This window comes from Pan paniscus, chromosome 4 (assembly GCF_029289425.2).
Source record: "Pan paniscus chromosome 4, NHGRI_mPanPan1-v2.0_pri, whole genome shotgun sequence".
NCBI classification, from domain to species: Eukaryota; Metazoa; Chordata; class Mammalia; order Primates; family Hominidae; genus Pan; species Pan paniscus.
Window position 1 is genome coordinate 90,537,274 of NC_073253.2, and position 16,837 is coordinate 90,554,110.

Below are 16,837 nucleotides of genomic sequence, written 5' to 3' on the forward strand. Positions count from 1 at the left end.
GACATGCCCTGGAGACATTTTCTCCATTGTCTTGGTGAATTACATTTGGCTTCTTGTTACTTATGCAAATTTCTCAAGCTGGCTTCAATTTCTTTCTATAAAATTAGTTTTTCTTTTCTATCACACGATCAGGCTGAAAATTTTCCAAACTTTTATGCTCTGCTTCCCTTTTAAACATAAGTTCCAATGCCAGACCTTCTCTCTCAAGTTCAAAGTTCCACAGATCTCTAGTACACGGACAAAATGGCACCAGTCTCTGCTGAAACATAGCAAGAGTGACCTTTTCTCCAGTTCCTAAAAAATTCCTCATGTCTATCTGAGACCGCCTCAGCCTGGACTTCGTTGTCCACATCATTATCCATTATCAGTATTTGGGTCAAAACCATTCAACAAGTGTCTAGGAAGTTCCAAATTTTCCCACATCTTCCTATTTTCTTCTGAGCCCTCCAAACTCTTCCTACTTCTTCCTGTTATCTAGTTCCAAAGTCACTTCCACATTTTTGGGTATCTTTATAACAGCACCCCACTCTACTGGTAAAATGTATTGTATTATTTTATTTTCATGCTGCTATAAAGAAATACCCAAGCCTGGGAAATTTATAAAGCAAAGAGGTTTAATGGACTCACAGTTCCACATGGCTGGGGAGGCCTCAGGAAACTTACAATCATGGCAAAATGGGAAGCAAACATGTTCTTCACAAGGCATCAGGAGAGAGAAGTGCAGAGTGAAGGGAGAAGAGCCCCTTATAAAACCATCAGATCTTGTGATAACTTACTCACTATCAAGAGAACAGCACAGAAGAGCAGCCCCCATGATCCAATCACCTACCATGAGGTCCCTTTCCCAAAATGGGGATTACAATTCAGATTACAAATCAAGATGAGAGATAGGTGGGGACACAGAGCCAGACCATATTGGTGCCTAAGTGACTAGTGGTGAAAGTCAGGGCTCGGTTTATCAGAATTCACATATTGGAATGTTCCATGAAAGCAGAAGGGTCTTTGAACACTGCTCAGTCATAAAATGGAAAATGTCTACCACATATTTCTATTGTATTGGTCTCAATCACTGGTTTATTTTCTTAGTATTTGCATTTCAATTTTTTCTAACTTATGCAGAGATGGATTTATTGCAGTAATGCAGAAAAATTTTATATTTGAAGTTATGTCCTCTTATTATATAGTGAATAAAATTATCTCCATAAGCACTGTAGTGATGTTTACATTTGTTCTTTTATTCCATAGCACAGTATATATCTATCTATTTTCATAATTGTCATAATTGAGATTCACAAACATATAAAGCATATGTAGATCAAAATGCATTTATATATTTTTGGAATGACTCACAATCAGTATTGTAAAGAAAACACTCATTTTACATATCTGTAATGCATTACAAAAGCCACTTTCTTCACCTTGTACTCATAAATTATGCTTTGTTAAACAACTTAGCATGAAGGGCAAAGATGTTAATTTTATTTGAAAATCACACCAAATGGTGTGAAAGTATTAAAATAACAACACCTTCTATGTCTTCAACAACTTGGCTTCTAAGAAGAAAAGCTAGATAAAGTTTCCTTTTTTTTTTTTTTTGAAATTCATGATTAGAAAATTAAGAATCTCTTGGGAAATAAAAAGTTTAATATAAATTTATTAAAATAATTTATTACAAATGCTGGAAAGAATATTAAATACAGTTATTCCAGTCACAAATTTTAATAAATGAGGGCAGTGAGACTGAAAAACATGAGATGGTTCACATAAATTAATATAGTAAGTAAACTATCAAAAAATAAAACCTGTGATTTCTGACTCTCTTTCCAATGCTCTTGCCATTTTGAAGCTAGAATAGTATTGCTCTCTCTTATATTTTAGGAGAGTTTTGAAGTTGTTTTGATTTAAACCAGAGGGAAGGATACCTTTGCTTTCAGAAAATATTTGAAAACATAAATTTTATATTTGTCAAATGATAAAAGTGAAATTCCAGTTATTCTAATACTACACAATTGTTGCACAATGGTGAAGTCAGCACTATTACTAACCCTCATTTAAGGAGAGAAATACTCAGAGAAAAATGCCGTGCTCTTGAATCTCATGTGACTTTTTTCCTTCATGACCAAATCTGTGTAGCATCTTTCCTCAACTGTGTAAGAGAATCATGCTGTAACCAATTATTTGTATTCAGTATTATAAATTAATTATGCTGTCATGTCAATTTGTTATTTATTCAGATCTACATTTCAGTTTGTGCTGATTTGCAGGGATGAATTGCATTCAATGAGAAAGTGACTTATTTAGTACTTTTTACTAAATGAAATAGCCATATTCTTGAATCAATGTAATCTTCCTAAACATATATTCAAGCACACATATATAATACTACAGCAAAACTTGATGCAAAATTTATATTCTTTAAATAAGCTTATAATTTCAGTCATTCTTTTTATTTTATTGTATTTTTTGAGATGGAGTTTCATTCTTGTTGCCCAGGCTGGAGTACAATGGCATGATCTCTGCTCACTGCAACACCCACATCCTGGGTTCAAGCGATTCTCCTGCCTCAGTCTCTCGAGTAGCTGGGATTACAGGCGTGCACCACCATGCCCACCTAGTTTTATATTTTTAGTAGTGACTGGATTTCACCATGTTGGCCAGGCTGGCCTCAAACTCCTGACCTCAAGTATCTATCTGCCTGCCTCAGCCTTCCAAAATGCTTGGATTACAGTCGTGAGCTACTGCACCCAGCCCAAATTTCAGTCATTCTTTTCTCTCCCATTTCCTGTCATTAGTTTTTCAGAAATGTTTTTCGTGTTTTACTTTGTTGCCCAATCATAGTATAACTTATACCCATGTCTTCAACGTGGTTTTTTTTTTTTCTTTTCTTTTCTTTTTTTTTGAGACGGAGTCCCACTCTGTCTCCCAGGCTGGAGTGCAGTGGTGCGATCTCAGATCTAGGCTCACTGCAAGCTCCACCTCCCGGGTTCACGCCATTTTCCTGCCTCAGCCTCCTGAGTAGCTGGGACTACAGGTGACCGCCACCACGCCCGGCTCATTTTTTTTTTTTTTTTTTTTTTTTGTATTTTTACGAGAGACGGGTTTCACTGTACTAGCCAGAATGGTCTTGATCTCCTGGCCTTGTGATGTGCCCACCTCGACCTCCCAAAGTGCTGGGATTACAGGCGTGAGCCACCCCACCCGGCCTTCAACTTCTTTTAATTTTAAAAATCGAAACATTTTTCCTCTGTTTATTTACCGCTATTTTTTTTCTTTCTTTAATCCTGTCTTTAGATAATTGCTAGAATTATGTGTACTAGAAATCAAGCCTAATAATGTAATTCCCAAACTTGAAAATCTGCCTTGTCTGTGTGTGAAGTTCATACCCGGGGTAGATATGCAGGACCTATAAAAATTTACACAATCTATAATTCAGCCAATTGACATTGTCACTCACACCCAACTTTACCAATCTGTTCCCCAAACCTGGAGTAATTTTAAGTTGCATTCATTTTTTTTTCAGCCACCTTTTTCTTTGATCTTTTATTTTCTTCCATTTTACTTACTGAGCACTTTAAGTACCTATTTGATTGCTGTTATGGTCTGTGACAATTTTTCAGCCCTTGGGATATTTTGTCAAAATTTGATGAGTCTTATACAGTAGGTAATTCATGTGTACTATATATAACAAATTTGTATTATGTCTAACAAAAACAAGAATTATACATATATTTGTCATTGAGAATTAATGGTACAGACAGGAAGGTTCATGTAAAAATGCATGTAGACATATAGGTGTATAGGTTTGTGGATGCGTCCTAGAGATTTTGCATATGTTCTTTGCCTATCAGTATCACATTGCAAAATAGTATCATTTGTATTCAGAGCAAATAGTTAAAAAAACCATGTTTTGTAACATATAATTTTCTCTTTCCACTAGGTTGAAAATGATTGCTTGTGTTCAACTACTGTGAAGAGTTGGAATCAGACAACTACGGCTTTGATTTTCCAAGTGGTTCAGAATGTAAATATGATCTGACCTTTCCCTGATGGACAGGTAAATCATGGACACGCTAAACAATTTACTTTGGACTGTCCTTCCTAAAGATGCTCTGGCTTCTCTCTTGAATGCTCACTAAGCTTTCGTAGCTGACAAGGAAAGGAAGGAAAACTGTGAACTGGAAAGTTATCTTACAATGAAAATTACTAGCACATCTTGCATCTGTCCAGTCCTAGTGTGTCTCTGTTTTGTGCAGAGGTGTTATGGAACTGCTCACCACAGCTCCATCAAGGTGACGAGAAACCAAACCAAACACATTGAAGGTGAAACCGAAGTCCATCATCGTCCCAAAAGGGGATGGGTATGGAATCAGTTCTTTGTTTTAGAAGAACATATGGGACCAGATCCTCAGTATGTTGGAAAGGTAAGATTTGGTTTATTTTGCTGTTTTTTCTATCCTGAGAAATTGTGGGGTAAGATGAGCTCATGTTGGAGAAATATTTGAAGAGATAGACAAATGAAGCAAATTATGTTGTAGAGCGAATTACGCTATAGAAACTACTACTTATACTAGAGAGCTCAAAATAATTATTGTAAAAAGAAAACATTATTCGTCATATTATACCTCTCTAAACATTGGCACATACGTACAAGACTGCATATTCATAACAAGCATGTTACTTTTTCTGTTCTCTCTTGTAAGTTGGAAACACTTAATGGAACACACAATTAAGTAATTTTTTCTTTATTACCTTGAAGGTATATTGGAATTCACATGTCACTTACTGGCACACTGACATTTACTGCTATTTTCACATATTCCTCCTGCACATGTGGCTAAAAAGAAGGTACTCTATCATGAAAACATCACACATATTTTCTAATATCAAATTAAATATTAGAAAATATCTAATATTCTCTATTAATTTTTAGAGATGTACTTTTAAGTTAGCCTTTAAAATCATATGAATATTTTTCCAACCCCAAAGTTAATTTTCATAAAAACATTGAAATCTTTTAATATAGATTAAGTGTGCACTGGATATACAGGCTTTGAAAAAAAATCACAATAGAATGAAGTTAACAAAATGATCAGTAATTTCAGGTCAAGTTCCCTTTCTCTCAAAAATGCAGACAAGAAAACTTAATGGCTGATCAAACTGTTCAGGAAATTTTGTGGTCAGTAACGTGGGAGAGTTTAAGCATGTGTCATCTAGGCTCTAGGATTGAGAACGAAGTGGGAATTGGAGAGGCCTTCTTCTGATTAATTACTGGTTTTTGGAAGTAGCCACACTTCAGTTTGTTCAAAACCTATGGGAGAAACAGCAAGCACAGCAGTAGAATATCCGTGACTGCAGGCTCAGTGGCTTCTATCCCCCTGATTGATGATTTATTCTCACTTTAGCACTGTTAGTACTAAAAAAAATAGTATTCCATCTAAGCCGTGGCGCTTCCCTAATGTGTAGGCAGTACAGGATCACAAGCCATCTGTTCCACCCCTTGTCCAACAGGGACTGGGTTACAGCTGCATTTTCTATACAAGGCAGGAGCTGTGGAGTCAGAATATAGAACATAAAAAAAGATCTAAAACAATTGTATCATATTCTCATATGCATATTAAAATGAGACAGAAGAACTATCTTCATTGTATGCTTTTTTCCCTACCAAGTATTTCATAAAATAAATTTTTAAAAATGTAATAACATCAAAGCATAATATATTAGATTAGTAGAAATTTATCTGGGTTATGAACTTCAAAATCCTTTTTTTTTAAAAAAATTATACCTTTAAGTTCTGGGATACATGTGCAGAACATGCAGGTTTGTTGCATAGGTATACACGTGCCATGGTGGTTTGCTGCACCCATCAACCCGTCATCTACATTAGGTATTTCTCCTAATGCTATTCCTCCCCTAGCCCCCGACCCCAGACAGGCCCTGGTGTGTGTTTTTTCCCACTCTGTGTCCATGTGTTCTCATTGTTCAACCCCCACTTACGAGTGAGAACATGTGGTGTTTGGTTTTCTGTTTCTGTGTTAGTTTGCTGCGAATGATGGTTTCCAGCTTCATCCATGTCCTTGCAAAGGACATGAACTCATCCTTTTTTATGGCTGCATAGTATTCCCTGGTATAAATGTGTCACATTTTATTTATCCAGTTTATCATTGATGGGCATTTGGGATGGTTCCAAGTCTTTGCTATTGTGAACAGTGCTACAATAAACATAGGTGTGCAAGTGTCTTTATAGTAGAATGATTTATAATCCTTTGGGTATATACCCAGTAATGGGATTGCTGGGTCAAATGGTATTTCTGGTTCTAGATCCTTTAGGAATCGCCTTACACCTTATACAAAAATTAGCTCAAGATGGATTAAAGACTTAAATCTAAGACCTATAACCATAAAAACCCTGGAAGAAAAGCTATGCAATAACATTCAGGATGTAGGCATGGGCAAAGACTTCATGACTAAAACACAAAAAAGCAACGGCAATAAAAGCCAAAATTGACAAATGAAATCTAATTAAAGAGCCTCTGCACAGCAAAAGAAGCTATCATCAGAGTGAACAGGCAACCTACAGAATGGGAGAAAATGTTTGCCATCTATCCATCTGACAAAGGGTTAATATCCAGAATCTACAAAGAACTTAAACAAATTTGCCAGAAAAAAACAAACACCCCCTTCAAAAAGTAGGCAAAGCATATGAACAGACACTTCTCAAAGGAATAAATTTATGCAGCCAACAAACATATGAAGAAAAGTACATCATCACTGGACATTAGAGAAATGCAAATAAAAAACACAGTGAAATACTATCTAATGCCAGGTAGAATGGCGGTCATTAAAAAGTCAGGAAACAACAGATGCTGGAGAGGATGTGGAGAAATAGGAACACTTTTCCACTGTTGGTAGGAGTGTAAATTAGTTCAATCAAAATCCTTTTTCTGTATCCTTTCCATCCTTGAAATTAGCACAAGAAAAGAATCATTAAAATTGCCCTTTTTGGAATAAACCAAGGGGAAAACTATTTTATTATTAAAAATATTTTATGATGCATATTTCTTAAAATTTTAATCTAACTAAGAAACAGAAACAAAACTTTCTGGAAAAGGGAGGGAAATTCAGACAACTTGTTTTTCAGGCTCGCCTAGTTTTGGTAAAAGATGAAGCCTCAATAGGAAGATCAGTTCTAAACAATCTTTCTGGAATTGAATGAACATATGGTGCCAATGAACATATGGTTGAGAGCTCCTCAAATATCAGGAGGCGATGGAGGTTTGTGATGCTGTTCAGGTTTGTGGTGGTTCTGTGAAACTGTTGTCTATTCTGTTGTCTGTAGTATGGATGGACAAATGCACAGGTATAAAAGGTCAAACATGAAAGTGTGTCCTCTTATTCCTCATCTGACCCAGGGACACCTCGCTCATAGTCTTTCTACTTTATTCTAATTTGCCTTTATGGGCAATTCTAACTTAATTGTACAGATTTTTTTTCTCCCACACACCCCCTGTAACATAAATGCTTAAGTAAAAATTAAAAACTAAAAACTGCAAAGCTCAGCAATTACTATATGCTTAAAATAATTCCCTTCTGTGCCATTATTTTAACTTGCTTAGAAAATTAATTTAACCTCACATTTATAAATACATTCATGGTGAACCAATTATTTTCATAGTACTCTTTTTTTTCTTTATTTCTTCTAAAAAATACAAAGAAACAAACAAAAAAAAATGGGATACATGTGCAGAACGTGCAGGGTTGTGCCATGGTGGTTTGCTGCCCCTATTGACCTGTCTTCTAAGTTCCCTCCCCACTCCCCAACAGGCCCTGGTGTGTGTTTTTTCCCTCTCTGTGTCCATGTGTTCTCAATGTTCAACTCCCACTTATGAGTGAGAACGTGGTATTTGGTTTTCTGTTCCTGTGTTAGTTTGCTGAGGATGATGGCTTTCAGCTTCATCCATGTCCCTGCAAAGGACATGATCTCATTCCTTTTTATGTCTGCATACTACTCCATGGTGTATATGTACCACATTTTCTTAATTTAGTCTATTATTGATAGGCATTTGGGTTGGTTCCATGTCTTTGCTATTGTAAATAGTGCTGCAGTTAACATACATGTGCATGTGTCTTTATACTAGAATGATTTATAGTCCTTTGGGTATATATCCAGTAATGAGATTGCTGGGTCAACTGGTATTTCTAATTCTAGATCCTTGAGGAATTCCCACACTGTTTTCCACAATGGTTGAACCAATTTACATTCCCATCAACAGTGTAAACGTGTTCCTATTTCTCTGGGGCCTTGCCAGCATCTACTGCAATCAAATTAGAACTCAGAATTTAAAAACTCACTCAAAATCATGCAATTTCAATTTCATGCAACCTGCTCCTGAATGACTCCTGGGTAAATAATGAAATTAAGGCAGAAATCAAGAAGTTATTTGAAACCAATGAGAACCATGAGACAACACACCAGAATCTCTGGGACACAGCTAAAGCAGTGTTAAGAGGGAAATTTATAGCACTAAATTCACATATCAGAAAGCTAGAAAGATCTCAAATCGACACCTTAACATCACAATTTAAAGAACTAAAGAGGCAAGAACAAACTAATCCAGAAGCTAGCAGAAGACAAGAAATAACTAAGATCAGAGAAGAACTGAAGGAGATAGGGGCATGAAAACCCTCCAAAAAATCAATGCATCCAGGAGCTGATTTTTTTGAAAAAATTAACAAAATAAATAGACTGTTAGCTAGACTAACAAAGAAGAAGAGAGAGAAGAATCAAATGGATATAATAAAAAATGATAAAGGAGATATCACCACTGTCCCCACAGAAATACAAACTACCATCAGAGAATACTATAAACACCTCCATGCAAGTAAACTAGAAAATCTAAAAGAAATGGATAAATTCTTGGATGTATACACCCTACTAAGACTAAGCCAGGAATAAGTTAAGTCCCTGAATAGACCAAAAACAAGCTCTGAAATTGAGTCAGTAACTAATAGCCTACCAAAAAAAAAAAAAAAATCCCAGGACCAGATAGATTCACAGCTGAATTCTACCAGAAATATAAAAAGGGGCTGGTACCATTCCTTCTGAAACTATTCCAAACAATTGAAAAGAAGGGACTCCTCCCTAACTCATTTTATGAAGCCGGCATCATCCTGATACCAAAACCAGGAAGAGACACAACAACAAAAAAATCTTCAGGCCGATATCCCTGATGAACATCAATGAGAAAATCCTCAGTAAAATACTGACAAACTGAATCCAGCAGCACATCAAAAAATTTACTCACCCAAATCAAGTTAGCTTCATCCCTGGGATGCAAGGCTGGTTCAACATATGCAAATCAATAAATGTAATCCATCACATAAACAGAACCAAAGAGAAACACCACGTGATTATCTCAATAGATGGAGAAAAGGCCTTTGATAAAATTTAACATCCGTTCATGTTAAAAACTCTCAATAAACTAGGTATTGATGGAACATATATCAAAATAATAAGAGCTATTCATGACAAACCCACATCCAATATCATATTGAATGAGCAAAAGCTGGAAGTATTTCCTTTGAAAACTAATACAAGACAATGATGCCCTCTCTCACCACTCCTATTCAAAATAGTATTGGAAGTTCTGGCCAGGGCAATCAGGCAAGAGAAAGAAATAAAAGGTATTCAGATAGGAAGAGTGGAACTGAAGTTGTCTCTGTTTGCAGATGACATGATTTTACATTTAGAAAACCCCATCATCTAAGCCCAAAATTTCCTTAAGCTGGTAAGCAACTTCAGCAAACTCTCAGGATACAAAATCAATATGCAAACATCACAAGCATTCCTTTACACCGACAATAGGCAAGGAGAGAGCCATGAATGAACTCCCATTCATGATTGCTCCAAAGGGAATAAAATACCTAGGAATACAGCTAACAAGGGATGTGAAGGACCTCTTCAAGGAGAACTAAAAACCACTGCTCAAGAAAATAAGAGAGGACACAAACAAATGAAAAAACATTCCATCCTCATGGATAGGAAGAATCAATATCATGAAAATCACCATATTGCCCAAAGTAATTTGTAGATTCAATGCTATTCCCATCAAACTACCATTGACATTCTTCACAAAATTAGAAAAAAACTATTTTAAATTGCATATGGAATCAAAGAAGACCCCGTATAGCCAAGAGAATCCTAAGCAAAAAGAACAAAGCTAGAGGCATCACATTACCTGACTTCAAAGTATACTACAAACCTATAGTAACCAAAACAGCAGGGTGCTGGTACCAAAACATATAGAGCAATGGAGCAGAACAGAGACCTCAGAAATAACACCACACATCTGCAACCATCTGATCTTCGACAAACCTGACAAAAACAAGCAATAGGGAAAATATCTCCTATACAGTAAATGATGCTGGGAAAACTGGCCAGGCATATGCAGGAAACTGAAACCAGACCCCTTCCTTACACCTTATACAAACATTAACTCAAGAAAGACTAAAGAGTTAAATATAAAACCTTAAACCATAAAAATCTTAGAAGAAAACCTAAGGAATACCATACAGGACATAGGCATGTGCTAAGACTTCATGACAAAAACGTCAAAAGAAATTTCATAGCAGTCTTGTATAAAAAGTAGAATTATTGTGATCACTGTGAACGTGAGAAGGGATAACTCCAAAAAGCTGAGAAGTATCTTTTCTGTTCCTCCCTGTCACAGAAATGCCAGCAAACATTTTGTCAACAGACCTAAAATAATGCTCATAAAATGCAGTTCTGGTATTAAAAGAATGTTTTTTTAATAGATGAATTAGGTAAGATTATTCCAAATTATCTTTGAACTCAATTGAAATTTTTGTATCTATAGTTATATTTTATGTTATAAAATAATATTAAGTAGACTTGAAAAAATTTCTACCTTTATTTTAGATTCAAAGGGCACATGTGCGTTTTTGTTACATGTATATATTGTGCGATGCTGAGGTTTGGGGTGTGATCAAACCCATTACCCAGGTAGTAAGCACAGTAATCAATAGGTAGTTTTTCAACCCTTCCTCCCCTTTCTACTTCACCCCCACTTGTAGTCCCCTGTCTAATGTTCATATCTTTATATCCATGAATACCTTGTGTTCAGCTCCCACTTACAAGTGAGAATACATATTTGAATTTCTGTTTCTGTGTTAGCTCACTTGGGATAATGGCTTCCAGTTGTATCCACATTGCTGCAAAGGACATGATTTTGTTCTTTTTTATGGCCGTGTAGTATTTCATTATGCATATGTGTCACATTTTCTTTCTTTAATCCACCATTGAGGGACACCTAAGTTATTGAATCCATGTCTTTGCTACTGTGAATAGTGCTGCAATGAACATATGGGTGTATTTGTCTTTTTGTTAGAACAATTTATTTTGGGGGAGAGGGTATATATCCATTAGTGGGTTGGATGGTTTGAACAGTAGTTCTATTTCTAGTTCTTTGAGAAATCTCTAACCTGCTTTCCACAGTGGATGAACTAATTTACATTCCCACCAAGAGTGTATGTGTTCCCTTTTCTCCACAGTCTTGCTAGCATCTATTATTTTTTAACTTTTTAATGATAGCCATTCTGACTAGTGTGAGATTGTGTCTTATTGTGGTTTTGATTTGCATTTCTCTGATAATTAGTGGTGATAAATATTTTTAACATGCTTGTTGGCTACTTGTATGTCTTCTTTTGAGAAGTGTCTGTTTATGTCCCATTTTTAATGGGGTTGTTTTTTGCTTTTTCTTTTATGTTCCTTACAGATTCTAGATATTATACCTTTGTAGGATGCAGTTTGCAAAAATTTTCTCCCATTCTATAGTTTGTCTCTTTACTCTGCTGATAGTTTCTTTTGTTGTGCAGAAGCTCTTTAGTATGACTAGATGTTACTTTTCACTTTTTGTTTTGTTTTGTGATTGCTTTTCAGTACTTAGCCATAAATTATTTGCCAAGGCTTATGTCAAGAAAGACATGTAGTTTTATTTTTTATTTTAGGTTTGTTATATAGGTAAATTGTGTGTCACATGGGTTTATTGTACAGATTATTTCATTACCCAGGTAATAAGCATAGTACCTGATAGGTACTTTTTCAATCTGCATCCTCCTTTCACCCTTCACTCTCACAAAGACTCCAGTATCTGTTGTCCCCTTCTTTGTGTTTATATGTACTCAAAGTTCAGCTACCGCTTATAAATGAGAACATGCAGTATTTGGTTTTCTCTTCCTGCGTTAGTTTGTGTCAGGTTATGGCCTCCACCTCTATCCATGTTCCCGAAAAGGATGTGATCTCATACATTTTCAAGGCTGTGTAGTATTCCATGGTTTGTATGTGCCACATGGTCTTTATCCAGGATACTCTTAATGGGCATTTATATTGATTTCATAACTTTGCTATTGTTAATGGTGCAGTGACAAACATATGCGTATATGTGTGGTTATAGTAGGATGATTTATATTCCTTTGGGCATATACCCAATACTTGGATTGCTGGATGAAATGGTACCTCTGCTTTAAGTTTTTAGAAAAATTGCCACACTGATTTCCACAATGACTAAACTTATTTATATTCCCATCAGCAGTGTATAAGTTCTCCCTTTTCTTCATGACCTTGTCATCATTTTTTATTTCTTGACTTTAGTAATAGCTATTCTGACTGTAGTAAGATGGTATCAAATTGTGGTTTTAATTTGCATTTATCTAACGATTAGTGATGTGTGTTTTTTCATATGCTTGTTGGCTGGGTGTATGTCTTTTGAAAAATGTCTATGTCTTTTGCCCACTTTTTAATGGAGTTCTTTGATGCTTTTTCTTTCTAATTTGTTTAATTTTCATATAGATTCTGGATATTAGACCTTTGTGTGATGCATAGTTTCGAAATATTTTCTCCCATTGCATAAGTTGTCTGTTAACTCTGTTGATAGTTTCTTTTGCTGTGCTGAAGCACTTTAGTTTAACTAGGTCCCATTTGTCATTTTTTGTTTAGTTGCAATTGCTTTTGGCAGCTTCGTCATAAAATCTTTGCTGGGACCTATGTCCAGAATGATATTTCTTAGGTCATCTTCCAGGGTTTTTATAGCTTTAGATTTTATATTTAAATCCTTAATTCATTTTAAGTTCATTGTTGTAAATGATGTAAGGAAGGAGTCTAGCTTCAACCTTCTTCATATGGCTATACCGTTATCCTAGCACTATTTATTGAATAGCGAGCCTTTTCCCCATTGCTTGTTTTTTGTCGACTTTGTCAAAGGTCAGATGTTGGTAGGTATGTGGCTTTATTTCTGGCCTCTCTATTCTGTTCCCTTGATCTTTTGGTCCATTTTTTGTACTTGTACCATGTTGTTTTGGTTACTATAGCCTTGTAATATAGTTTGAAGTTGAGTGACATGATGCCTGCATCAAGCTATTCAAGCTCTTTTTTGGTTTCATATGAATTTTCAGATAGTTTTTGCAAATTCTGTGAAGAATGAAATTGACAGTTTGATAGCAATAGCATTGAATCTGTAAACTGCTTTGGGCAGTATGGCCATTTTAACAATATTAGATATTCCTATCCATGAGCATGGAATATTTTTCCATTTGTTTATGTCATCTCTGATTTCTTTGAATATTGTTTTGAAATTCTCATTGTCAATACCTTTCACCTCCCTGATTAGGTATATTCCTATAAAATTTATTATTTTTGTGACTATTGTGAATGAAATTGCATTATTGTTTTGGCTCTTAGCTTGGATGTTGTTCTTGTATATAAGTGCTACTGATTTTTGTACAATGATTTTTTATCCTGAGATTTTGCTTAAGTTGTTTATCAGACTTAGGAGCTTTTAGACAAAGACTACAGGGTTTTCTAGGTATAGGATTATATCATTTGCAAACAGAAAAAGTTTGACTTCCTCTCTTTCTATTTGGATGGTTTTTATTTCTTTCTCTTGCCTGAATGCTGTAGCCAGGACTTCCAGTACTATATTGAACAGCAGTGGTGTGAGTGGTCATGTTTGTTTTGGTCTGTTTCTGAAGGGGAATACTTCCAGCTTTTGCTCATTCAGTATGTTGATCACTATGGATTTTTCATAGATGGCTCCTGTTATTTACTTATTAATTAATTAATTTATTTTTGAGAGGGAGTCTTACTGTGTCACCTAGGCTAGACTGCAATGGCATGATCTTGGCTCACTGCAAATTCTGTCTCCTGGGTTCAAGCGATTCTTCTGTCTCAGCCTGCTGAGTAGCTGGGATTACAGTCACATGCCACCACACCCAGCTAATTTTTGTATTTTTAGTAGAGACAGGGTTTCACCATGTTGGCCAGGCTGGTCTCGAACTCCTGACCTTAAGTGATCCTCCCGCCTTGGCCTCCCAAAGTATTGGGGTTACAGGCATGAGCCACAGCGCCCAGCCGGCTCCTGTTATTTTGAAGTAAGTTCCTTCAGTGCCTAGTTTGTTCAGGTTTCTTTAACATGAAGGGATGTTGTATTTTACCAGAAACCTTTTCTGCATCTATTGAGATGATCATTTGGTTTTGTATTTACTTCTGTTTCTGTGATGAATCACACTTATTGATTTGCAATGTTGAACCAATTTTGCATCCCAGGCATAAGGCCTACTTGATCATGGTGGAGTAGCTTTTTGATGTGCTGCTGGATTTGGTTTGCTAGTATTTTTTGAATGTAAAAAGTTTCTGAATTTAAATTTATCAAGAATATTGGCCTGCAGGCCGGGCGCGGTGGCTCACGCCTGTAATCCTAGCACTTTGGGAGGCCGAGACGGGCGGATCACGAGGTCAGGAGATCGAGACCATCTTGGCTAACACGGTGAAACCCCGTTTCTACTAAAAATACAAAAAATTAGCCGGGCATGTTGGCGGGCGCCTGTAGTCCCAGCTACTTGGGAGGCTGAGGCAGGAGAATGGCATGAACCTGGGAGGCGGAGCTTGCAGTGAGCCGAGATCGCGCCACTGCACTCCAACCTGGGAGACACAGCGAGACTCCGTCTCAAAAAAAAAAAAAAAAAAAGAATATTGGCCTGCAGTGTTGTTGTTGTTGTTGCTGTTATTGTTGTTGTGTATCTGACAGATTTTTGTATCAGGATGATGCTGGCCTCATAGACTGAGTTAGGGAGAAGTCCATCCTCCTCAATTTTTTGAAATAGTTTCTATAGGAGTGGTACCAACTCTTCCTTATACGTCTTTTCAGTTCTGAGTCTGTGTGGTCATGGAGTTTTTCTGGTTGGTAAGACTCTTATTACTGATTCAATTTCAGATTCCATTATTATTGTATTCAGGGATTCAATTTCTTCCTGGTTCAAATTTAGGAGGTTGTATATTTCCAGGAATTTATTCATTTCTTTTAGGTTGTCTAGTTTGTGTGCATAGAGGTGTTTGTAGTAGTTACTGAGGGTTTTTTGTATTTCTGTGGGGTCATTGGTAATGTACCCTTTGTAATTTCTAATTGTGTTTAAATGGATCTTTTCTCTTTTATACTTTATTAGTCTAGCTACAAGTCTATCAATCTAATTTATTCTTTCAAAGAACCAACTTCTGGATATGCTGATGTTTTGTATGGCATGTCACATATCAATTTCCTTCAGTTCAGCTCTGTTTTTGGTTATTTCTTATCTTCTGCAAACTTTGTGGTTGGTTTGCTCTTATTTCGGTGTCAGAGTCTTAATTTGATATCTTTCTAACGTTTTGAAGTGGGCACTTAGTACTGTAAACTTCTCTCTTAATACTGCTTTAGATGTATCCCAGATATTCTAGTATGGTGTATCTTTTTTCTCATGAATATCAAACAGTTTCTTGATTCTGACTTAATTTCATTGTTTACTTAAAAGTAATTCAGGAGTAGCCTGCTTACTTTCCACATCTTTGTATGATTTTGAGCAATTTTCTTAGTATTGATTTCTATTTTTATTGTGCAATGGTCCAAGAGTATGTTTGGTATGATTTCAGCATTCTTGAATTTGCTTAGGGTTGTTTTATTTTTTATTGTGTGGGTGATTTTACAGTTTGTGTCGTTTGTAGATGAGAAGAATTTACAATCTGTTTTTCAGAGGGGTGGAGAGTTCTGTAGATATTTGTTAAACCCATTTGGTCAAATGTCAAGTTTGGGTCCCAAATATTTTAACAGTTTTTTGGTTTTTTTTTTGCCTTGATAACTTGTCCCATATTGTCAGTGTGGTGTTGAAGTCTCCTACTATTACTGTGGTGTTATCCAATTCTCTTTGTAAATTTCTAAGAACTTGCTTTATGAACTTGGGACCTCCTGTTTGGTGTATTTATATTTAAGATAGTTTTAGATCTAATGTTTAAATCTTTAATCCATCTTGAATTGATTTTTGTATAAGGTGTAAGGAAGGGATCCAGTTTCAGCTTTCTACATATGGCTAGCCAGTTTCCCCAGCACCATTTATTAAATAGGGAATCCTTTCCCCATTGCTTGTTTTTCTCAGGTTTGTCAAAGATCAGATAGTTGTAGGTATGCGGCATTATTTCTGAGGGCTCTGTTCTGTTCCATTGATCTATATCTCTGTTTTGGTACCAGTACCATGCTGTTTTGGTTACTGTAGCCTTGTAGTATAGTATGTTTATTGCAGCATTATTCACAATAGCAAAGACTTGGAACCAACCCAAATGTCCAACAATGATAGACTGGATTAAGAAAATGTGGCACATATACACCATGGAATACTATGCAGCCATAAAAAATGATGAGTTCATGTCCTTTGTAGGGACATGGATGAAATTGGAAACCATCATTCTCAGTAAACTATTGCAAGAACAAAAAACCAAACACCGCATATTCTCACTCATAGG

At 36.0% G+C, this 16,837-nt stretch overlaps 1 protein-coding gene across 5 annotated transcripts in view; it reads left to right on the forward strand.

The window, feature by feature from the left end:
• CDH18 (cadherin 18) overlaps positions 1 to 16,837 on the forward strand; it is a 1,104,671-nt gene that overhangs the window by 731,300 nt on the left and 356,534 nt on the right. For all 5 annotated transcript variants that reach the window (XM_014344962.5, XM_055112494.1, XM_008971208.4 and 2 more), the window contains one exon: positions 3,938 to 4,421. In XM_014344962.5, coding sequence (XP_014200448.1) covers positions 4,194 to 4,421 — 228 coding nt within the window. In that variant the 5' untranslated portion in view covers positions 3,938 to 4,193. The remainder of the gene's footprint in view (positions 1 to 3,937; positions 4,422 to 16,837) is intronic.